The sequence below is a fragment of the Brachionichthys hirsutus genome, chromosome 9 (genome assembly GCF_040956055.1).
Source record: "Brachionichthys hirsutus isolate HB-005 chromosome 9, CSIRO-AGI_Bhir_v1, whole genome shotgun sequence".
Taxonomy (NCBI): Eukaryota; Metazoa; Chordata; class Actinopteri; order Lophiiformes; family Brachionichthyidae; genus Brachionichthys; species Brachionichthys hirsutus.
In genome coordinates this window covers 9,961,879-9,986,294 of record NC_090905.1, presented here as the reverse complement: position 1 = coordinate 9,986,294, position 24,416 = coordinate 9,961,879, and the positions used below count along the sequence as shown (strand labels likewise).

General features: G+C 45.9%; 5 protein-coding genes across 5 annotated transcripts in view; 3 read left to right on the top strand and 2 right to left on the bottom strand.

Annotated features, from left to right (window-relative positions):
- Positions 1-1,436, top strand: part of p3h2 (prolyl 3-hydroxylase 2) — a 41,389-nt gene extending 39,953 nt beyond the window's left edge. The window contains exons 11-15 of the mRNA XM_068743633.1: positions 24-174; positions 383-500; positions 637-712; positions 913-1,053; positions 1,344-1,436. Of these exons, the coding sequence (XP_068599734.1) occupies positions 24-174; positions 383-500; positions 637-712; positions 913-1,053; positions 1,344-1,436 (579 nt within the window). The remainder of the gene's footprint in view (positions 1-23; positions 175-382; positions 501-636; positions 713-912; positions 1,054-1,343) is intronic.
- Positions 1,437-2,881: 1,445 nt separating this feature from the next.
- ccdc181 (coiled-coil domain containing 181) lies at positions 2,882-6,443 on the bottom strand. Its single transcript, XM_068743859.1, has 5 exons — positions 6,312-6,443; positions 5,068-6,021; positions 4,701-4,847; positions 3,884-4,041; positions 2,882-3,641 (listed from the first exon to the last, which is right to left on the bottom strand). Exons 1-5 carry the CDS (start codon positions 6,441-6,443, stop codon positions 3,470-3,472), a joined length of 1,563 nt encoding a protein of 520 aa, XP_068599960.1. The 3' UTR covers positions 2,882-3,469.
- A 1,913-nt stretch (positions 6,444-8,356) lies between these two features.
- On the top strand, positions 8,357-11,313 carry cpox (coproporphyrinogen oxidase). The gene is made up of 7 exons (XM_068743753.1): positions 8,357-8,888; positions 9,095-9,238; positions 9,368-9,478; positions 9,593-9,734; positions 10,323-10,541; positions 10,626-10,730; positions 10,823-11,313. Exons 1-7 carry the CDS (start codon positions 8,357-8,359, stop codon positions 10,905-10,907), a joined length of 1,338 nt encoding a protein of 445 aa, XP_068599854.1. The 3' UTR covers positions 10,908-11,313.
- Positions 11,314-14,059: 2,746 nt separating this feature from the next.
- Positions 14,060-16,984, bottom strand: prrg1 (proline rich Gla (G-carboxyglutamic acid) 1). The gene is made up of 4 exons (XM_068743905.1): positions 16,933-16,984; positions 16,244-16,284; positions 15,357-15,517; positions 14,060-14,521 (listed from the first exon to the last, which is right to left on the bottom strand). The coding sequence occupies exons 2-4, from the start codon at positions 16,251-16,253 to the stop codon at positions 14,060-14,062; spliced, it is 633 nt and encodes a 210-aa protein (XP_068600006.1). The 5' UTR covers positions 16,254-16,284; positions 16,933-16,984.
- Positions 16,985-18,022: 1,038 nt separating this feature from the next.
- tmem47 (transmembrane protein 47) lies at positions 18,023-23,719 on the top strand. The gene is made up of 3 exons (XM_068743645.1): positions 18,023-18,248; positions 22,218-22,358; positions 22,478-23,719. Exons 1-3 carry the CDS (start codon positions 18,023-18,025, stop codon positions 22,654-22,656), a joined length of 546 nt encoding a protein of 181 aa, XP_068599746.1. The 3' UTR covers positions 22,657-23,719.
- Positions 23,720-24,416: the final 697 nt, after the last annotated feature.

Genomic DNA, 24,416 nt, shown 5'->3' with positions numbered 1-24,416 from the left:
AAAGTGTTTCTCCTGCTACGCAGTACGGCTACGAGGGCAGGGTGCCGATGAGGAGCGCCCGTCTGTTCTACGACATCAGCGAGCGCGCGAGGAGGATTATCGAGTCGTACTTCCTGCTCAACGCCACCTTGCACTTTTCCTACACGCATCTGGTGTGTCGGACAGCCATCACAGGTAACTCTGACAACGCAGGCAGCTTCATTCTGCAACACGGCAGAATCGACTTCAGCGTGTTATCATGACAATGCAAGAGCAGAGGTCTAGCTGTGCTGAGATGTAGCGGTGGATTTAAGGAAGAAGCCCCCGCCTGGATTTCAAATAGAATTTTAAAGGATTTTATCGATATCTGAGCTTCTGTTGTGTGTCGCTTGTCTGATCACAGGCCAGCAAGATCACAGGAATGACCTGAGCCACCCAATCCATGCTGACAACTGTCTGCTGGACCCCGAGGCCCACGAGTGCTGGAAGGAGCCCCCAGCATATACCTACAGAGACTACAGGTAGGAGGCCAAAGCAGCAGCACAGCCAGGAAGGACAAACCTGCTGACGCTGCAGGAAACAGTCAATGATGAGCAATCTCTCATCTCCCCGAATCTATATTAAGTATGTACTCATCTCTGCTCTCTCTATTTTCAGTGCACTGTTATATCTGAATGGAGATTTTAAAGGAGGGGAGTTTATATTTACTGAAATGGATGCCAAAACAGTCACGGTAAGATGATCCTTCCGAGTCACATTGCATTGACATGGGTAATGAAAAAAAATCTAAATGAAACCGATGACATTAAACCCCAAGAGCTTCCCAGAAGGTAAATTAATGGCCACGCCGCAGTTCAACAGGAAGGTGTTGGCCTTGCTAATATGAGCAGGGAACTTTACGCTGACCTTCCCTCCTCTCTCCATCCTCTGCAGGCATCAGTGAAGCCTAAGTGTGGCAGGATGGTGGGTTTCTCTTCCGGAGGGGAAAATCCACATGGTGTGAAAGCCGTCACCGGCGGGCAGAGGTGTGCTGTCGCCCTGTGGTTCACACTGGACCCGCTCTTCAGAGAACTGGTACGCTAGAGTCCAAATACAGAACTTTTTTCTCTCTATAAATGATCACCAATACAGTAGAATATATCCACAATGTTAACAAACAAATGAATTTCTTTGGATTTTACACGTCTAGTATTGAAAAAGATCCTGAGAAGGTTATCATTCTGGACCAGTCTGAGTTAAATCCTTCCTTAAATCTCTTGTCCTGAGTTCCGCGCGGTTCCTATGCTTTGGCTGCAGATTCACTGTAGCTGCCTGTAAATCCTCTTTCAGCATCCTAACATTGTTCCATCTTTTTGCTCTTACAGGAGAGACTACAGGCAGATGAGGTGATGCAAGTGTTGGACACGCAGTCTGCGTGGGTTCAGGGCCTCAACATCAATCCGAAAGATGAACTGTAGAAGCAGGAGCGCGCTTCGACCCACTCCATCCCTCCTCCTCCTATATATTTTAACTATTTATTGAAATGATCAGAACATCTCTATTTTTGTACTACTATTTGAGGTGCAAGATTGCTAATGTCTTTTTTTTTGGTGTGTTATCAGTCAAATGTTTTTGTCATGTTTCCCTACAGCCCAGTGCTGGAGTTTACCTGGTTCCGAGTCTTTTCTTCCAATGACGTGAGAAAAGCATCAGTTTCTTTTTGTTTCCTTGTAAATAATGAGTCGGTAAAGTTTCACATTAGGCTGCTCATACCTGTAATCTCACTGAACTGTGAAGAGGCCAAAGAGAAGAACACGAATCAACCTTCTTTCTGAAGCTGTTATAATAGAAGTATAATTGTTCTGGAGGATATATTCAGTATATTCAAAATACAGTGTGAACAGAGCATTCATTTCAATGGTCAATGGTAATCAATAATATTAGGCTCAGTCACAAATGGCACTGTTACATATGCTATTACTAACATTGTTGTTATTCAATCATCTTTAGTTCTTTTTATTTTCCCTGAATTGTCTCCCTGATATTTAAGTCAAGTTTAAGATAACATGTTAATAACATGTTAATATGCTGAATACTTTATGATTATGCACTCTTCTCTGTGTGTCGAGTCTGAAACTGAATATTTGTTCTGTCACTACTGTCCACTTGTCCTCTGTCAGTGCTGTGATCAATCACTCCCTTCTTTCCTGGGGGCACGGAGCAGAATACTGATTTATATGTTCACTGTCATGGGATGATGATGATGATGATGATGGATGTGTTTGCGGTTTACTTTTATTTATGTGTCTTATAATATAACCCGACAAAGCCAAGGTGCAGTATCTGCATAAATACCTTTCTTTGTTTTTCATTGAGCTTAAGCATTTGGACATAAATAAAAAGCCCAATACTGGCAAATGCGGTAACACAAAAACAACAACAGCAAAATAATGAGGAGAGGACGCTCCAATTCCAAATGGACAACAAAAGATTTTTTGTCAGAAATTGCAGATACTGCTCTTTTTCTTTGTATGGCAGAATCGAGAGCTGCAGTTGTAACTGTCGGCATTAAATATAAGGAACTTTTATTCATAAAAGATGTAAATCGTTCCTGTTTCAAGGAATACATATTTCTTCGGCCTTTAATGTCCATTTATTTGTGTTAATAATGGAGATAATAGGCCGAGTTGTGCACTGTAAATTCAATGGAAAAAGATAAGTACAGTTTTTATTGTTTTGTTTTAATCCTAACCTGAAATTCTATTGCTTTATGCAGTTGGCCACTTTTGTTTCATTGATATTTAATTCTGAAATGCTGTAGCACTCAAACATTTACACATTGGTGTACATGCCTATAAATTAAAATCATAATAATAACACACACATCCTAGAAGTTGTTTTCTTTTATTATTTATTTGTATGTTTATTCAGCATCAAATTAAACATCATTCTTTGTCAGTCTTTTATATGATGGAACTCTTCATTTCTCTGAAACGGCATATTTACTCACATTTGTAAAATTATGTCTCGTTTTATTCCTTTAGTCGTTTGTGCAAGTCGCCCCTCATTAAATCACAAGCAGCAAAAACGAAGAATCAACCGGACCTGTTTAAGTTTGGTTTAAGACATTTCAGCCTCATAGTCATTAAATGAAACACATTACTAATGATATTATCGATGTGACCTAACAAAAGCCATGCAGTAACAAATTGTCCAGCTATTGTATTTTAGAAGAGCTTAATTTAAAGTGCAGTACAGTAAAAGAATAAAGTTCTCTTTTTATCTCACCAAAATGCATTGGAATGAATAATAAAAGCAGTTTACACTGATTCACTGAACATAGTGCAGAAATTAAAATAATCAAACAAACCACAACTGAAAATAGCATTTTATGCTACCCTGCAGGTCTAGTTTATACAGTCTGTGTGAAACTCTATGATGGGAGCTGCTGCTGCAAAATAGATCCGAATCCAGTCTTTTTATGTGGTCAAGTGAGGCGATGCTGATTGGCTCAGAAGGGGTGTGCCAGCTGTTCAGTGAATCTGAATGGCTTGGTTTCATTGGCTGTACACAGCAGGTCCCTCACGCGTCGTGCACGCCGCTCCTCCAGAAACAACAGGCGGGAGCGCTCCTGTGCTGCCTGCTGCTCCAGCCGCTTCTCCACCCGCTTCCGCCTCAGCCACCTGAGGATGGGAAGAGGATGGAGATGCACAAAGACCCACAGAGAGGAGAGAAAACGCTTCACACTTCTCATAGTAGGATCATTTATATGTGACGCTATTTCAACATTACAATCATTTAAAATGGGAATACTTGTACGACTGTCAAGACCGATTCGCTGACCCACTGAGAGAAGTTATGAAGTTATATAATGGCTATTTTCTTATATTCAAAGTGCTGAAATAAAAGCCAAAAGCGAACTCACACTTTGAAGGCACGTTCACACTCCTCGCGGCTGCGTAAGAGGAAACGGCTGTCCTCCTCCAGCCTCTTCAGCTCCACCATCTGCCTCTCTTTCTGCTGCTGCTCCACCTTCTTTAGAACCCACAGCCTGAAGGACTCGTCTGGATCACTCAGGTCTTTCTGTATTAAGAGATGCAAAATGCATCCAGTGATTAATCCATGGTTAAAAAAGGAAAAAAGCAAGCATGAAATGCCCAGGATCTATTTCTGCAGATTAATTTCATTCTGTTGTGTGTAGAAAGTTTCTGAATTATGCTCCACAAATAAAACATGATGGATGGAATTGACTCCTGCAGGCTGCAGCCCCTACTTCACGGTGGGGGAAGATTAAAAACCATTATTAATCCCGACCAGTGCTGTGATTTATTTATTTTTAACTAGTGAATGAATGCACTGCAAAAAAAAAAGAGCAGCTAAAATAAAGAGCGAATTTGAACAGAAATTCAATTTAATTACTTTTATTTAACCAGCTAAGTTAATTGAGAACTAATTCTCATTTGCAATAACGACCTGGACCTAAGAAAATGACTTAACGTAAGTGAAATGATCAAACAATTTAACTGGTCATGAAATATTAACACAGCTGGTTTCAGGCTGGAAACAAATAGGCTAGATAAAACATCACGATATTTAATCATATTTAACCTGTGGGGTATCCCGGGGTCCGTCTTTGGAGAAATTCCCATTCAAAGACATCGATTACCAATCACTCAACCTCCTCCCCAGCTAAGATAATGCAACAATCAGACTGTCTGGCTGCTCTTTGGTGATCTTTGTACCTTGGAATTTATCCTCTCCATCTCCTGGGCTCTCTGGATCCTTTTCTCTTGCTGGAACTGCTCTCTCTTCTTCGACAGCCAGGCCTTGAACGCCAGATCGTTGTCCTGCCTCTTCTGCTCATCCTCCTCACGCTTCTTCTCCTCTGCCTAAGATGAGAAAGAGAAGTGATCAATACAGTACAATAGGCCGTCCGAGCTGACGCATCCCTGCAATGGCTGAACATTAGAAAATGAATGTACATATTCATATTGTGAAAATAAGTCAATTTAATATATAGCGCGAGGAACTATGATTTCAAATGTAAGTTCCTGATATGCGTATTGACAACGTTTTATTGCTCTCTTCCAGGCTCCGCCTCTTTCCTACCTCCCTGGCCAGCTTCTCCTTCCTCTGCTGGATCTTCTGCAGGAGCTCCTTCTGCTGGGGAGAGAGCGTGCATGTGGCGTGGAAGATTGTCCCGGTGGCCGACTGGACGCGCCGCCTCACGCTGTTCTTCTGACGGCCTCTCTGGCTGTGGGTGGCCGAGTTGGGTCTGGTCCGGGGCTGAGCTGGAGGTCTGGGGGCCCGGAGGTGATCAGCGCCTGCCTGGAAAGGGGAGGAACCAACCCGAGGACCAGGAGGGTTGGAGGAGACGTTGTAGTTGCTTGCTAGAGGAGGGAGAAGTCCTTGACTCTCCGCCTCATTCAGGCTGACCAGGTCAAATTTACCGTCTCTTTCTACAAGGACTCTGCCATCCCTAGCCCCCTGCCTCCCCTCACTGCCCTCCCCAGCCCTGGTAAATCCTCCAGAGCCAGCATTTACCCCTCCAGAGGACAGTTTTAGCTCAGAAAGCTTCCCTGACACGTCGGCCTCTGCGTTTGAATGCTTGGCTGCATCTTTGCTGCTCTTCCCTCCTTCCACCTCGCTGCAGTTTCCGTCTTTCTCAACCTGCAGTGGGGGCACCACCAGATCTACCAGCGTCTCTTTAAAATGCAGCCGCCTGCGCCTCGTCCTATCCGGAGCCTCCTGCCCCTGTAGCTCCCGATTCGCCTGCTGGATCTTCTCCAGAATGTATTCTTTGTCTTCATCAGTTTGGTCAGCCATCCCTGGAGGAGCTCCAGCTGTGGGTGGTGACCGACTTGGGCTGTCTCTGTCTGAATCATACTGCAGTGGGTCCATGGGCGAGGGCCACCTCTCTTCTTCATCTTCTCCCAGCGCCTCTGTTTTGCCATCTCTCTTCTCTATCTTCATGCCTTTTGGTTTTCTTTTCTTTTCTTGCCGTTTCTCATCCTCCTGCAGCTCTTTATCGATTTGTGCTTCTATCTCCTCATAGTCAGGACCCTGGAGAGGGGAAAGGCATCGTGTGAATTCAGTACTATGGTGAGGCCCAAGTCTGGTATGCATGGTCAGCGGCTTGTTATGGCTGAAGGAATAATCCATTTGGTTTTGGTGCTGATCAATATAATCCCTGGTTTGAAATTTTTAAGAATTCGCAATAGACATGCAGTATTCAAAGCTTAGTTTCACACCATACTACACAGAACCCGGTGAAAGAGAACGTAGAAAGAAGAAATGCTATTCCATAAGTCTGTTCAGTGACCGCACTTAAATTACACTTGCATTCGCCTTACATGTTCTTTGCTTCGGCTTTCCTCGCCGATCAGCCAGTCCAGATCCTTCTCAAAGTCGTCCTCGTATTCATCCTGTGCCTTACAAACCACCTCGCTCATAATCACTGCTGGAAGAAGATCAGAGACGAACATCAGATGTGATGTCTTGCCTTCTGTAATTAAAAACGTCTTGTCGAAATTACTATGCCCCACCCAAAGCTGACATTTTACTTTACCCCGACCATATGTCCCAAGTAATTACATGAATTTCTATAATCAAACCAGTCTGGCTGAAATTGACCTCACAAAATTTATACATGGATTGCATCTGGGTTTAAGGATTATTTTGGATTTGATTATACCATTCCCAAACCCACTCTATCAATACCAGGCCGGGCATAACCCAATCACAATACTGTATGTCCCACGTACTTACAGAATATATTATAGGAGCAGGCTGCTGTCGTTTTGTTTTAGTGTTGTGTAGGTCCCCACCTGCTGGACAATAATTATACCTACAGGATTAATACTATTGTTTTTTAATCTCTGCAAAGGAGGTCATGTTGTTGTCGTTTATATGTTTGCGGGGTATCTCAATGAATTCCGCGTGGCCTCCCGTGAAATTGCGCATGGATGTGACACTTGTGTTAGAGGAAAGATTTTCAAGTGGATCCGGTGGATCGGGAGCCAATAATTATTTTTGTTTGAATAAGTGATGCGCGCTTCTTTCCTTATAATTATTGATTGCGGTCACAAATATAACCTGTTTGCTGTAACTATGAATCTGTTGCGGGTCAGAACAGTTTCATAATGACATAATCAAGTATCAAATATAGTTAATAAATCCGTGAGTTATTTAAAAAAAAAACAAATAGAACGGAGGCGGGATGGATAGGCCGAGCTGCAGGGGGCAGAGAGCCAATTTAGGAATTGTATTTATCATATTGGATCCATTTGGAATGGTAATCTCACCACCAGCAGGTTCTATCGCAGATTTCCTCTTGATTCAAAGCGGCGAAGGAACCATCCGGCCGCGTTCACTAGTGGCTCTCACTCTTTGTATCTGGCCCACATATTTCCTGGTTGTCTGCATCACCTGTGCACACACTCCGATTATACCCCCCTCAGCAGCCTTCAAAGGTTTAAGAGACCCGTCGTCATAGAGATCTAAAACATGCCTTACTACCCGCGCCTGCGCACACAGGACACATGCGCAACTCCCTCTGAGAAATAAAATGTCGACGCCACGCGCGCCTTCGCCAAAGAAATGCACTTCAAGGGTTCTTTCATCATTCAGCAGGAGATAAACTTGGGGCAACAAATTTTAATTCGATATACCATTCAGGAATTCACCCCCCCAAAAAAACAACAACACGATTTTCATGTTTTAACACATGAAATACTACTGAAGTATCTCTGATCCATTCAGAGCCTTTCTCGTCCGTTCCAACCTTACAAAGCATTTCTAAGTATTATTCAGCTGTGTGCGACGTTCCCTCTACGGTACGCTCGTGCGTAATTACGCACAGCTGATACGGTCTTCGCGCAGCGAAAATCTACGTTGCGTTGCGCAAAAACAAACAAACTCCAACCTAAATTGAAAATAACATAAACACGTTCATTCTGTGATATTTTCCACTGTGCGTCAGTGAGTGTCCGGTGACTGGCTGCTCCGGCTAATGATGAGATTCACATGTTTTTACGCAGCTAATAGACGCCATTGTAATCGGAGTTCCAGGAATCTCTCGGGACCACAGAACACACATCCTTTGCTTGTTCATTTTATCTGTTTTATTTGTTAATTTTTATCGCTTGTTTTTATGTTATTTATTTTTATACTATTGTGCACTTTGAGATTTGCTTTCAAATGTAAAGTGCGCTTAAGATAAAATGTATCTGTATTGCGCAACAAACAAAGACTACCTTTCCCGTGATGCCTCTGCCGCTGTCGCGGAACGACGCGCCCCTCTGTGTGCGTCGCCCTCGGAGCGCAGCAGCGAGCACGTCGGTGCAACTTCTGACATCTGTTCCGCTAACACGACCCGGTGGGAGCGGCTGCTTCAAAAATGTCGACCATGGTTTTCTGCTGCGTGAACAACGCGGCGCGGACTACCGGGAGACGGTTCGGAATGTCGCGTTTAAAAGGCCGAGCTCGCGTCGTGGAGCCGCCGTCTTCGTTTCCTGCAGCGACGCGGTTCGCCGGCGGTACCGGCGCACGCTTTATGTCCCACGGGGCCGCAGGCAGGACCGCGTTCGGACGAAGCAGGAGCGGAGCCCTGGCGCTCGGTGGCGCCGCGGCGGCGGTCGCGGCAGCGGCAGCGGGCTTGTTGGCCAACGCGGATCACATCCAGCACGCGGAAATGGCAACGGAAGCGTCACCGGCCGTTGAGATGAAGGAGTCGGGAGGAGATATCTCGGAGAGGTGCAGGAACTTCATGTGTCCTCCGGTGACCGGGATCGATGTGCTGCGGGAGAGGAGCGGCGAGATGCGGGCAAGGATGGAGATGCTGATCATGGAGACGCAGGCCGAGTTCTGCAGAGCCCTGGCGGAGGTGGACGGGGGGGCGTTCAAGGTGGACCGGTGGGAGAGGGAAGAAGGTAAGCGGGGGGGGGGGGCTGGATCCAAAGGGAGGTGAACAGAGGCTTTCCTCTAAGCTGCGCGCGTGCGTAATTACGCACAGCTGGCGAATCTTATAACACAGACTTCTGAAAATCAGGAAACTTAACAATCTCATGCCAGTCCTCTCACTAACGTCAAATCCCTGTGTGTGGGCGTGTGTGTGTGTGCGTGCGTGTGTGTCCAGGTGGCGGTGGCATCACGTGTGTGATGCAGGACGGGCAGGTGTTTGAGAAGGCGGGGGTCAACGTGTCGGTGGTGTCCGGACACCTGACCGAGGAGGCGGCCAAACAGATGAGGAGCCGAGGGAAGGTCCTGAAAGGGAAAGATGGTGACTTCCGCTCATTTATTTATTCACGCGCCCGCTTGATGACGCTCCTGACTAAAGGCTGCATCATCATCATCATCATCATCATCTTTCAGACTCATATTTAATTCTAAGTGTTTTGCATTCCAACAGGCAAACTGCCATTTTGCGCCATGGGTGTGAGCTCTGTCATCCATCCCAAGAACCCCCACATCCCCACGGTGCACTTCAACTACAGATACTTTGAAGTGGAAGAGGAAGATGGTGAGCGTGTGTGTGCGTGTGTGTGTGTGTGTCGGCAGCAGCAGCCACGTCCCTGCATGCTGTTCATTGAGTACATGGATGAATGCTAACCCTCGCTTCCTCTGTGCGCTCCAGGCTCTAAGCAGTGGTGGTTTGGTGGCGGCACAGATCTGACGCCGGTTTATATCGATGAAGACGATGCTTTTATCTTCCACAGCACGCTGAAGGAGGCCTGTGACAAGCACCACCCGCAGTACTACCCAGACTTTAAGAAATGGTGACTTGCAGTTTGTCTGAGTATTTGAACTTTTGAAATTCCACACGTTCGACTGTGTGTAAATCAGCAGGTACGCAACTATCAGTCGTGTGTGTGTGTTTAATGGGTGTGTCTTCACTGTTAAGGAAAGATAAGAGGACACATAAACTGCCGTTACATAAAAGACCATCGAGCCAGTGAATGACCTTTTAGGGGCGTAAAAAAAAAGATGTCTCAAATTCTAAGTGCCGGTAGTACTTCAAAAAAGATTTAATTTAAAGGATTCATTTTCTGATAACAGAGCCAGGTGAGGTGTTTCACCCTGCGTCTATTGATTATGCTAAGCTGTTTTTAGCTTTTTAAGTACTGCGCAGTTATGAGTGTAGATTCAGGTAATTTCATTGCATTCGTCAGCAGACACTTTATATCTGCTTATTTGTATTTCATTTAGCCATAACTACACTGAATTATTTTAAAATCCATCCCTGGTCAAAAGAGGAAAAGGTTTTTTTTTTATTTAAAAGTTGTTACTCTACCTGTTCTCCTCCTGTAACCTGACGAGACAAACACTCTACAAAACCTCCTAATTGTTATTCTCATGGCATCCAGGTGTGACAGATACTTCTACGTCCGGCACAGAGGAGAGACTCGAGGAATAGGAGGGATCTTCTTCGATGACCTGGACTCCCCCAGCCAGGAAGAAGCATTTCAGTTCGTCAAGAGCTGTGCCCGCACTGTGGTGCCTTGTTACCTCCCTATCATCCATAAGCACCTCAAGGACTCCTTCACTGAGGAAGAGAAGGACTGGCAGCAGGTGCGACGAGGGAGGTGCGTAAAAAGATGCTAAAAAGTCCATATCAATGTTTTATAAAGGCTTCAAAACGTGCTGCGTTTGATGTGTTTTTGCTGTAGATATGTGGAGTTCAACCTGGTTTATGATAGAGGGGTGAAGTTCGGCTTGGCCACACCCGGCTCCAGGATTGAGAGCATTCTCATGTCCCTCCCCCTCACCGCCAGGTGAGATAACACTGGCTCAAAAGCATTGCACTCCGGTGACAGTAATAAGTGTCCATGTTGCTCGGTGACGACGCTCAACCTGCCGTCCTCAGGTGGGAATACATGCACGAGCCCACCAAAGGGTCCCGGGAGGCCGAGATGCTGGAGGTGTTACGAAGCCCCAAGGAGTGGGTGTGAATGTCAGCGTAAACCGAAACGTCCTGGAAGCGGTCGGTTTTTATTAGACTGGCGTGACTTGATTCCTCACCTAAAGCATATGAAACTGCCTGCTTGCTTTTTTTTTTTTTTTTTACTGATTCATTCAAAAACGTATTATTGTGGCACCGCTTATTGCCTGGCAAGCTAAGTAGAAACCAGATAACTTCTCAGGTGGCCATGGTTCCTCCTCCACGCACAGGAGAGACAAATGAAGCGTGGCCTAAATGCTGCTTTGGTTTGTCCAGTTTGTTTACCACTTAGGTAAAACAGCACAAATAAACTTAAATTGTTATAATGTTGTGTTCATATTCATTGTATTTTTCATGTGTTGTAATGCAATGTAACATATTTTACAACTACTTAGAATTTATTTAATCTCACTCATTTCATCTAAATATTCAACATAAATATTAGCATGGTTAAGGTTTTCTCTCTGAATCAGTTTTTTGTTTGTTCCGGTACGACAGCATGAGTCATTTTATGCTTTTAACTTTAAAGTATTTTAATGATTGTTTCTTTGCTTGAATGAAGAACCTAGAACTAAAGTAGGACACAATCAGGACACACCCCTCCAGCAGTGCTGCTGTAACTAAGCAACTGTCTCACATCAAACACTACACGCTGTGATGGTGTCACATGATTGGGATCTTCCTCCTGCCAAATTAGTATTGCCTCAATTCTAGGCCCGAGGAAGAGGATGAAAGTTCGAGTTTAAAAGCTTCTGCACAAAATGAACCAGTTCAGATGACGCATTGAATTCAGGTTTTATTACAAATTCAAGCTTCTGCACATTAAGGATGTGACCATTTTCCTTGCGTTTAATGTTATCTAACTTTATATATATAAGGCAGTTAAAAAAAAGGGCTTCACAATTATCAGCACAACTCATTTCAAGGTCAACGATGAAGTAGAATAATAATATTCAGTGCTCAAAGTCTGAAGTAGAGACAAAGTGAGATATTTATCAGTCTGGGAACATACGATGGTTCAATATTTTTCAGTGATGGAGCATTTCATATCCACTCAAGGGTAAAGCAAGTAACCAATCATCGTCACTCAGGCCCAATGGCTCTAAAGCTACTTTGAATTTTATTTGCACTCACTTAGTGGTTTTGTGTGAAGCCTACTTATGCACGGCAGCAACCGGAACAGCGTGTCTACGTGCACGATTCTAAGCAAACTAACCAACCCGTCAGGTTAGTTGACTTGTCTAGACGTCACATGCTTAAGTTTAAGTTGAATTCACTTTGCACTGACTCATCGCTTTGTTTGCCCTGGAGTGTCTCACCCTCACAGCCCATTTTGAGCTTTAACGCAAGGTGCCTTCATGTCTTTACAACTTGCTGTACAATCGTTACTCTAGATTCAATCACTGCAGTACAAAATACGCACTGCAAGTTCAGTTCACACATACATACTATATACATATTTATACACAGGTACATTTGACATGCTAAACAGGAACTTTTCCATGGCGTTATTAAATAGTGTATCAAACTTCCGCACAGCTTTTTGTTTCTATTGCTTTCCTTCCTATGCAAGTCACACCACAACTCACTTTATTGGTGTAGCTGCAAACCCACTTGAATAATCTTCAGTCTTGTGTAAAAGTGGGGCAGCAGAAGATTCTAGAATCCTATCCGGCACACTTATATTTGCTTTTGTGAAAGGTCAGCAAAGGGTCAAAGGGCAAAGAGACGAATGGGCCAAAGAAATCATATCCAGCTCAACCTCTGGTGAACAGACGGAGCTGTATTATCAAATATACACAGGTATGATAGAAAAACATGGATCAGCAGCCCGGTGTAACTCAAACTGTGTTGGCTGTGACTGGACCAGTGAGTTTACTTGGCAACTTGGCTCCTCAAGTCTCCACTAAACGACATACAGATGATAAATGAAATCACTGGTTAATGTAACTAGTGTAACTAGTTGTGCCAAATCTGCTGAAAACTAGCAGCATCCCTGAAGTTCAGCTCTACAAGCATCCATCGGTAGTTTTGGTTCTGCAGCCTGAACATTTTACGAGGAATGGGTCTTAACTGCAGCACTAAATTACAATGAACTGGAGTAAGTGATTGACAGGAAAGGAAAGTTGAGTATTTAGTATGTGGTCCTGAGTTTAAGCTCATCGGTAAAACCCTCAGGACAGCTGAGAGAATCAAGATCCCAGAAAGGCCCGGCTGTGAAGCCGTTTGAAGAATTATATTTCCAGATTGTCACCTAGAGACCCAAAAATACTTTTTGCATAAGTTTGCACTGTGGAAAAAGTTGCTGTAAGACGGTGGGTACGTGTTTAGGAGGGTCACAAGCCCTTCAGCGTGATTCCTTTCCCATTATCCACAATTTAACCATCATTCAAATGAGCGGCAGGCTGAACTAGAAGGCAGCCGCTGGGCTTGCTGACGCCTCTGGTGGGTGTGCAGCGCTACGTTTACCTGCACAACTGAAGCACGGCTCCACAAAGACTTCCTGGACCAATAGTTACGTGTAGTTGTTACTATGGAGACTGCAGGACAGCACCTTGGCGCATCGGGTGGCGCTGCTGCTTCATAGCGAGAAGGTTTGATTCCTATCTGTATGTTCTCCCCGTGTCTGCATAGGTTTTCTCCGGTTTCCTCCCATCTCCAAAAAACATGCATCTTAGGCGGATTGGCCGTTTGTCTGTGTGTTTCCCTGCGATGAACTGGCGACTTATCCAGGGTGTCCCCCAACCAAAACGTTGGCACTAACCTTTCAAGCGTTGGTCCAACCCCATGTACAGTTTTAGATTAGTGTTCCTTCATTCTAGCCTTCAGAAGCCCTCTATATGCTACACGCATCATTCGCTATGCCTGCTGGGCTAACCCATTTGCTACAGTGCGACAGCATAGAGGTGACCTCGAGACGAATCGACAGAAGTGTCGGACGTTTTTTTTTGGTATTGCAACATCGTTCCCTTCTTCCTGTTACCATTATATCTCTCTGAATGGTGTCCGCGCTGGTTCCGCATTCGGATCGGACACTTAATAGTGTTTCTGTGTGTGTCGAGTGGAGAAGGCTGGTGGTGACGTCACTACAGTGGAACTGCTGCATAATAAAAGGATCTTACTGCAGCTTCGTGCCTTTGTTGGGTGTAACGAGAGAGCGATTTACTTTCCATGACCACCGGTGACACTAGTGGAGCTGGTGTTGACTATGTCCTCATACTGTGGCGGTGGCTCGGTCTCTATTTGGACGTCAGTATGGCCCACAGCCTCCTCGTAAGTTGGCGGTGGGTCTCCAGCGTTTCCTCTCCCCGATACGAGCTCTGAGCCCGGATAAACTGGGCTGCTGGGAACGCTGAGTTCGGATTGGTCACCTTGGTGGTAATCCCGCCCCCAATGGTCCATAGAGACCACTGACAGGACATGGTCATGATGCGAGTGTCCCAAGCTGGGGCTGCGCTGCGAACGCTTGTGGGAATGGCAGCGCCACACAGCGATGGCAATGATGGCGACGACGAGCACGACCAGCAGCAACGGCACGATCAAGTAGAGCGCGTGGACGCCGCCGACCGTCTCCAGCCCCCCAGACGGGCTGCTCTCCCGCACATATTCCTCCCAGAACCGTCTCTGCAGTCAATCAGAAGACAAAAAAAAAAAAACTTGTTGTAAAAATCAGCACAAGATCAAAAGCATGCCAGTCTCAGAGTAGGATTTCATTCCATTCTATTAGGACACATGAGCCATACAACAGCACTTTAAAAGGATGTGTTGGATATTTGTACACAGTGTGGCCGAGTACTCAGGAGTAATTATAACATTGATTTATGGATCTATCTGGTTGTTCTGTGTTCAGAGAGCAACCACAGGCAAAGCATCTACAGGTCAAGAAAAGACTGCAACATGCTTCTGGTACTCTGGGAATAATCGTAACCTTTTGTTTGTATCGTTATAATCCCACAACAAACAAAGTACTGAAGTGGTGCATTTTGCTCTTCCAGACCTTTTGGCATTTTCTTTTGTCCATTTCCACGGTTACAAGAGAGACTTCCCTTCATTCATTATGTGCGTGGGATTTGGCTTCCTGGAGCACATTTTAATGTATTTTCTTCTCAAATTCAACCTGTATTCTAATATGAAATTAACAAGTACAGCTAACAACACAGCTTCTTTCTATTGGTGTTCAATTAAATTCAACTGCGTAGGGAGGTGTGTGGGGGGGCATTCTTGTTGATTTTTGTCAGTTGTTGTCCGGTAGGAAAATAAATCCCAGCTGCAGTTAGAATCCCTCTATATATCTCTACGATCAATGACTACCTAAAATGATATGCCTTTATGCAGGTGACGATATGCAGACATATACGGTAGTAATTACAGGTGTGTAAATGTGTTCTTCTGGGTGTATGTAGCCCTACTGACATGACACACTGTAGGGATTAATGCGACTCCTTCCTCATTCCCTCACCGTCTTCTCATCATTCTCAAACGCCTCGCGAGCCTCCTCATAGGTGCAGATCTCCTCGCGGCACTCCCGCTGGATGTTGCCCTGCTTCATCTCCTCCAGAAAGAAGTTGGCCCTGCGCAGCCGTCGCAGCACCGAGTGGGCCGCGTCTGCCGGCAGGAACACTGAGGCGTGCGGGGTGACAGATAAACACAAGGGCAGGGAGGGGGAAAAGGCTGTTAGAGAAGGATGTGTGAGGAAAAAGAATCAAGCAGAGCAGATGCAATGAAAACAATAAAAATAAGAGGGCTGAGTGGAACAGCATGGACGAGAAAGTAAAGCAGCGGGGGGGGGGGGGGGGGGGGGGGGGGGGGCATACGTTTAAAAAAAAAAAAAAGGAAAGGAAAGATGGACAGAGATTCTGGGAGAAAAGCAAAAGGAAAGGAAAGGGTGGGCACTAAACAAAGGCTGTGGAGCCGAGTCCGGTCCAGTGCCCACATTTCTGCATAAAAACAAAAGCCCCTTTGATTTAGGCTTCCATCTCTGAGCTACATGAGAGAAGCTGCAGGAATGAATTATAAGAGACAGTGGTTGTCTGCCCCCCCTCCCCGAAAGACAACATCAACTGTTCAAGAGAAATGATGTCTGACATACTTCAAAATTAATATGTGATGGTGTCCTGTGATTCATAAATTCAGTGTCGTGATCATCACAAGACTTTACAGCAAAAAGAAAAAGAGGAAAACATGTGGGAAGAAAGGCAGTTTCTATTCAACAACATGATGAGCGACATTCTAACTTGCTCAACAATCCACATAGCAGAAAAGAATAAACACAGTAATGAGTTTCTTCAGTTTGCATATGATGATGATTCTTCCCGCGTGCCGGAGGCATCAGCCGTGCAAACTCACCACTCCCCATGATGCCCCTGAGTCAGTTTGGGCCGCCTTATCTGAAGAAAAGCAAACAAATATTAGCATGCAGCCCGATGGATCCGAGTACAAGACCTAACCCAAAACCACACTAAGGTCACCCACGCACGTGCTTTCTTAGGATGGACACGTACTTAGATGGCATCGGGACAACATCTCACACATCCATCCTTTTTATTTTATCCAGAATTGTTGTGGGGGGAAGTAGAATCCATTGTGGTGACAGAATGGCTGGGTTGGAGTCCTGTTTCTACTGGGGGGGGGTTAAAGGACCATACTGACACGTGAACACCAAAGTGACAGTCCAATAGGGGCTGCTGGCCCAATGAGGTGTTTCCGGGAATCCTGCTCGTGCCTTCCAGAAATAGATTCCAGGCAGCGGAAGCGTCCCAAACAAAGCGCCGCCGCCCCGCGTCACGACGCACGTTCCAGGAGAACCGGGACGAAGCCGCTGGAAGCTCCCGCAGACCGGGCTCTGGCTCGCCCGCGTTAGCCGATGCGTATCGACCATCGGAAGCGTTTCACGTTGGAATCAGACCGATGCGCGACACGCGAAGCCGACAACGGCGCCAGAGGACGACAGAAGGCGCTCCGCTGTTTGTTACGCGCGTTTCCCTCCGACTATCGGCGTAGTAACGATGTTAACACAGAATAGCGCGTCAACTCACCCTTGTTCCGTCCCCAAAACGCGCATCTACAGTCCTCTTGTCTTCTCCGCTATCCCTTAATGTTGCTATGCGTATTACGCATGCGCCGGGCATCGTCCGCTCGGAGCGGGTTCCGGAGGAGCGCGCCCTCCCCGAGTTAAAGAGACAGATCAGACAGACTTCCTCTGAGACGCAGGGAATACAAGCGATTATACAAAAGGTTGTAACTTAAACATTGTTAGAGATAAAGCCATACTGTAAATGAGAAAAATCATAAGTATGAGCCAAAGTTTGTGATGGGAATAAATTAACACGTCTAATAATGTGGAAAACGTTCCATTCAAATGCAATCATCACGCAGGAACAAAGATAATCGAGACAAAATCAAAGCACAAACCAAAAAAAAAACAACCAAAGTGGGCACGATAAAGAACATTCCCCGAGTCAGTGCCGCGGAAAAGACGTCACGTTCAGGATCAGCACTGGACAGCTCCATATGTAGCGGCTCCATATGGAGCTGTCCAGTGCTGAAGTTCACCTTCATGTGCTCGAGTCTAGGTGAAGATGCATGGACGTAGTGAGGGAGGACATGAGAGTTGCTGGTTTTGGGGAGGACAGGGTGAAGTGGAGAAGGTGGATTTGGGAGACGGAGACGGACGGCGGAGACCCCTGACGGGACAAGCCGAAGAACGAAGGAGGATACTGGGATCCCTTACGCTAACTGGAACCTTAAAAAGAAGCTTATTATTATATCTCCGGATAAATAATGAGAAAATCTGACTAATTACCAAGAACCACCAATAAATACACCGCAGGTTGAATAATGCCCTCCGCTATACCTGTAACAGGTGATAGTGCTCGGGGTGCGGCGCTAGGACCCAGCAGCTGCAGCCTCTCGTCGCTTCAGTGATTTGCGGCGCAGTCCCGCAGAGCGCTCCGGAGGAAGGACGCAGAGCGAGCGGCGGCTCCCCCCATCCTGGTACCCACAGCTGCAGGAGGGAGGAGGAACCACAACTTCAGCCAAACTCATTCTGTGAGTTTTGCTGCACCAAAATAAGGAAAGCAGCCCACATCGTTTGGTTCTTGTTTTAATGAGTGAGATGCTTTAGACATGGCTTCTTCCGTGAGCGGCACAGAGGAGGTCCGGGCGTCGGTGCTGACGCCCCTGAAGTTGGTGGGACTGGTGTGCGTCTTCCTCGCCCTGTGTCTGGACGTGGGAGCTGTGCTGAGCCCGGCGTGGGTCACGGCGGACGACCAGTACTACCTGTCCCTGTGGGCGTCCTGCTGGAAGCCCGTCAGCTCCACGGACTGGTCCTGCACCGGCACGCTGACCACCGGTGAGACAGACGCTCCTGGGCTGTTGTAGCTGATGTGGGGTTGCGTTTTAAATGACTCGGATAGAGTTCTAGGAATTTGTTTTCACCCTATAAATGACGGAGTTAATAATAATAGTGAAGGAAAACACTTTCTTTCACATTCAAAGGAAAGTCAGACGCTCAGAGATAACAAAAGGATCTCCAGAGCCGCGACGGATCGATCTGATTCTGTTCTGTGTGAAATGTGAAATGAAAAAAAAAACAAGCACTAAATGGCAATTACTTTATATTCAGATAACACCTGGTGAATTTAAAATACAACGGTTTTTATACATTAAATAAAACAAATGACCAAAACAAGTAGGAAATAATATTCAACAAATTTGTTTTAATTTCGATAAAGTTTCAAACTTTGACGAACAGGACACCATCTGTTTTCTATGCAACTTTGTTCCCAGTGCTGAATGATGTGGGAATCCTGCATCGTCATGCAGGAGTAAGTCCAGCTGCGGTTTCATTTGTCCCTTTGTTGCACGCAAAATGAGCCTTTGTGTGTGTTTCTTCACTGGCCAAGGCGCCGGGGCAACTAAAGAGCAGAGAACTCCCCAGAGATCCAGATGCCTGCAGATTAGTAACCAGGGGAACAAGTGAAGCACTCCAGAAATGCTGTTTTGTCTCTTAAGAGCAGCCTCTTTTTGGACAGTCCCCGTGAAGCTTATTCCCATCTGTGCCCGTCATTCAGTGGCGAACAGAAGGCGGGTGAGAGTAGATCTCGATGTTAACTAAACATTAACAAGAAGGATTTCAATTGTTGTACATTGAATTTCAAATCTGTTAAATGTGATGCACAAAGGCTGCAACGGCCCTTTCATTTATGAAGCTTGTGATATTAAGATAACAAAACACTGAAGTGGCAGTGATTGAACCACATAAAGTAGAATTACTGCAAGGATTTTTATTGAATATTACTTTGTGAGTGTGTTGAGATTTTTTTAATTCTGCGTTAGTCATGCAGCACAGGAGAATAGGTGACCCTCGTTTCCCATCGGTGTGAAAGGTCGCTTGTGTCTTCGTGCGTCTGGCGACCTGTCTCGTCCGTTCCCCACCTCTAGCCCAATGCCATCTGGGAAAGCCTCCTGCCCCCTGCATGCAACCTTGTAAAGGACAGACAGAAGACTGGTGGCTTTTTAAGGCTGTTTAACCTCCCCCATATGCAAACACAAAATTGTGCTTTATTTTCTCACTGCACTGTTGGATTCGTGCGTTGCTATAAAGACATTTCATTATTTGCTGCCGCCGGCTTCCTCCTGCCCATCGAGCGGCGAATTGTGTTTTTGTTAGTTCGACAAAATGTTTTCTTTCCGTTTGACGGATGAGCGGCTGCAGGTCATGCTGGCGCTGATCCGCCGCTGTCAGCACAGACAAAGTGCACTTTGGTACCGTTAACAAACATGCGGCCTTCGTGTCAGCTCTCAGCAGCATACCGCCCTAAATGCACGCAGCCAAATGCCCATTTCCTCAGGCCTGTCCTCGGCTGGACTTGTTTATTTGAATCATGCTAATCAGTTTCTACCGCTCCTCATCAGTTCCCCAATATTTCCTGAGTGTCATGCTCCGGGCATTAAACAAATCCTGTTAGTGTTAAAACAACGGTTGGCTGCCCAGAATGCTTTGAGCTGGCTCTGCAAGGCCTGCGTGTGTGTGTGTGCATGCACGCGTGGGAAAGTCCAATAATAATATAACAAATATATTTTCTTCTTACTTGCTCATAAAGAGATTTTAAAAATCCAGACAGACGTGCTAGTTTCTCTCTCTCTCTCCCGATTCCTCTCTCATATGAACACACACATGGTTGAGCAAGAGGGTCAGAGTTCAAGTGCAAAAAGACACAGACCGTACACATGGCGAGGAATGTGGAATGGCCGTGCAAGAGTGGCCTGTGTGACCGTTAGGTCAGTGCGATATGGAGGAGCGAATGTGGCGCCAGAGTGTGAGCAAGATTCAGTGATGGTAGAGCATATTAATAGTGTAATAAGCGCCCAGTCCTGTGGTTATAGGCAGCCGTCCTCTCTTTGGGGAAAGAGAGACCTTACACACGTACAGCGATTCGGTCACGGACCCTGCTGTGCTGAACCAGGAACCTCCAGGTCAAGAACCTCCTGTTTTTTGAACTGCTCCAATGTGCAGGCCTGAAAGTGTTTGTGACATCAAGAGAGAGACTCGAGGCTCTCCTGTGACACCGACTTTCCTGCACTGTATCAGACAACGGAACAGAATCGGGGGGCCCTGGAGAATGTTTTTCGATCAGCACATTGGCAGCCTGCTCTGATTGGATCTTGTGTACTCTATCTCCTTTTCCATCTGTCATCATGAGAGGCTCGGATTAATCGTTTGGCGTGTCCTGCTCATCGGAGCCTTTAAGCGCTGAGACTCTGGCAGTGTTTCTTGCACAGTCTACCGGGTCTGTTCCAAATCTGAAATGAGAGGACTTTCTGAATCCAGCTGTTTGAGGGGCGCACTGATAAGACTTTCGGTTGCACACTGGCTGCGCTCAAGGCGCCTAGCTGACCCATCTTATAAAAGATATCGGTCCAACAATAAGCTTCGACAATGTGGGTCAAGCTACTTGGACCTTCACTGAGGGGTAGTGGCGTAGAAAGTCAAGGGGTCCATCTTTAAGTGTGTGTGTGTGTGGGGGGGGGGGGGGGGTGCTCTGCTTTTTATGGATTCTGTCCAACATCCTGTGGGGACAGGGCCCATTTTAAACTCCAAATCCTGGACCATATTTGGTCAAAAGTATTTGATGTTTGTTTATATTTGAGCTACTTGGCCCCCGGAGCACCGTTTCCCTCTAACACGAGTGGGAATTGTGTTTTTAAGCAGCTTATATTCCATCACTTTCGCTCTGCTGGTGAAGGTTTCAATGTTTTTCTGCCTCAACAGAGAGGAGATATTCTTGGCATTGCTTGGTATTTTTTAATTTCCTGGCTCTGGTAATAGAGCATACCACGTTTATTTTACGATCGTGACAAAACTTATTCCAAAACGTATCTTTTGATGTGGACTTTTCCACTCAAATGTAATACTGCGGCCTTTTGAGGCCATGTTTTTACTCCAGATTATTTCCCTTCTCATAATCAAACGTCTCATCATAATATACTTTGTCCGTTTACATATGGGCCTCCTGTTTCCACGAGTGCGTAGCAACTCTCTTTGAATCGCTAGGCAATAACATAGCATAGTCTCTAAATTAACATCCGATGGCTAATTAAGTCTGCAGAAACGTTCTTCCTCAAGCACACTTGATTTGTTCAAAGCAAAATTCTTAATCTCTTTTGACACACGCAGGCTTCTCATTTAGTCTCTTCCTCCCACTAAGGGCTATTTCCAGTGGAGCGTTCTTTTGTAAATCTGAATGAAATGCTGCTGAGCTGGCATCTGCCAAGATGGAGAAGCACTCATTATCTGAGTCACCTCACAAAATCATTTTGCCTTTGCATGACGATCCATCACTGTACTCCCGAAATCTGTGTGTAGTCAGGCGTGCGTGTGTGTGTGAATATTTGTTTGTTTCTTGTCAGCCAGGAACTGCGGTGCTAAGGTTCTCGAGGTTATTCACTGCATGGTTCACATTCTCTGTCTGGCCACGGATCCCCCCGCGGTCGTAGTCCAAACACCACGCGCCATTACTTCTCAGAATCCGAGCTAGGAGCTGTTTCAACCCCTGAACCACAAATAGTTTGTGTTTATACTGTGGTAAATCACCATCCAACCGAACGGGAGGGAATCCTGTTTCTGCCGTGTGAGACGGAGCAAGGCCCGTGACCTGTCACCTCCTCGTTCATCCCTCCTCGTCTATCAACGCACACTCGGCTCATATCAGCAGCACAACGCTCCGGAACAAGCCCGATATAGCTCCCTATGTCAGCGTGCTTTCATGCATTTCCTCTCCCTCTCCCTCTCCGTCCCTGTTTTCTGTGTTTGTCTCAGACTGGCAGATCGCCACACTGGCGCTCCTGTTGGGGGGAGCGGCCCTCACCCTTCTCTCCTTTCTGGTGGCGCTGATCTCCCTGTGTTTCAGCTCCAGGAGCCGCTGCTACAAGCCTGTGGCTGTCATGCTGTTCTCTGCAGGTATGCACAGAGGATGGCTTCCAAAAATGCCGAACCATCCGAGCGTGTGACATCTACCATCTGTTATTTTAAATTAAATAAATCTGAGCACCTTCTCTCGTTCCTCTTTTCTTCTGCAGTGGTTCTCCAGCTGTGCAGCTTGGTTCTGTTCCCTATCAAGTTCATCGAGGCTGTCAGCATGAGGGTGTACCATGAGTTTAACTGGGGCTATGGTCTGGCATGGGGATCCACCATCTTCTCTTTTGGCGGAGCCATCCTTTATTGCCTCAACCCCAAGAACTATGAAGACTACTACTAAACTATGCAGGACAAGAAGAGGAATTGAGGCGCTCCATCTTGCCTCATGTCCTCCCAGCACTGGGAGCGCTCTGAGACGCAGACTTGACATAAAAGTGTAAACAAAGACGTATCATTAGTTTCTAGAAGTGGAACAAACTCTCTCAGTCGATTCTTAAAAATCATTATCTCAAAGATCATCCTCGGTCATTTGGACAGAAGCCCGAGCTCTAATTTGGCACCAAACTCGCCAGTTTAATTTGAGAGAAAATGCCGTCACGGAGATAAGACTGCGTTCCCTTTAAGGGGAACTCCAGTGGGTCTGACATTTGGGCAGTGTCCCGTGAAAACAGATGGATTCACCGACTCCACACTGGGCAAAACTTCTGGACTAATTTACCATAGAAGGCCTGAATAATATAAGCCAAAGCCCGTCGAGGGAGTAATGGATTCATGGAGGAAATATCCTGTCAAAGTGATGTCCTGAGGATGGAAACGTGACAAGCACCAAGCATATTGTACAACCCTTATATGTCTGCGCCGAACTTCTATCCTTTTTGACTCTATGAAAAAGGTTCAGTGATACTTGTAATAAACACAAACCACCTTCTAAATGATGATGTACTAGTGAGTACATCATGGATAGGGTAGTCAAATCTGCAGCATAACCCAAATTATACCTTTAGTATGTCATGTTAAATTCTTGTATTATATGTACCGTAAGTATGTGCAGAAAGCGTAATAAAGTAATGGCCAATCCAACACGACCTGAAGGAAGGAAGTGAGCATGTCTGCCCAGTGTGTGCACGTCTGCATGATCGTACCGCCCCGGCATGTGGCTAGCACGCCTCTGCATGTGACGCTTCCTCCTCCTAGCTCCCTAAATGAAACTGGGACTCTCCAAGAGTGGGAATTTTCTGCTAGAAGTAGGAACACGATGTTTAGTTTTTGCATCAAAATTAAGCTGTATTTTGAAAGAGTTGCCAGAATGCATGAAGAGCGTCAGAATAAGCCAAGGAGATTGACACAAGTGGATGTGACTGTTTGCATGCTACTCCCATTATCTGTGATGTTTTCCCATTCTCACTGGATTGATTATTAACCTAATAAAAATCTGCTGGGGGGGGGAAATGCGTCTGGCTCATTTGAAACTGTTCAAACACGACAGCGCTGTGTGGTCAAGTGACATAGAATCAGCTCCTTTATTAAGTACAGCAAGTTGAGGCATTTGCACAGGAAATCAACATTTAAAACACGTGATACAGGATGGCATAATATGCATAAAAGTACCAGGAATATACTAATATGCAAGTGTCTTTAGTGTTTGTCTTTCAGTGAAATGAGCTCTCATACAGAGCCAGATACAGTGTACAGTCTACATCTCGCATTGGTCAGAATATATATATATATATATATCTCTCATTGCTTTCATTGTTCCACTGTTAAAGGTCCTGGATTAAAGTGGAAGTGCCTCCACTGAGTTCAGGAATGGGTGCAGTTTGTGTAAACTGGGCGGTCACCCATTCTGCATGGAATGTTCTCTCCTTGAACTGCAGCTCCTCTTCCTCCTCCTCCGACACTTTGACCGTCCCGGAGCCCCGACCCAACCACCGCCGGACTGAGTCGCAAGTGTTTCACTCCCTCTTTAATACATTTGACATGAGAAGAGTGTCCAAACGGTCCGAGAGAAGAACCACCTTCTTTCCTGGGTAAACAAAGAGTCAAAGTGCACAGGCGTAGTACATGGGGACCAGGAACGGGATAGTGGCTCTTCCTCAGCAG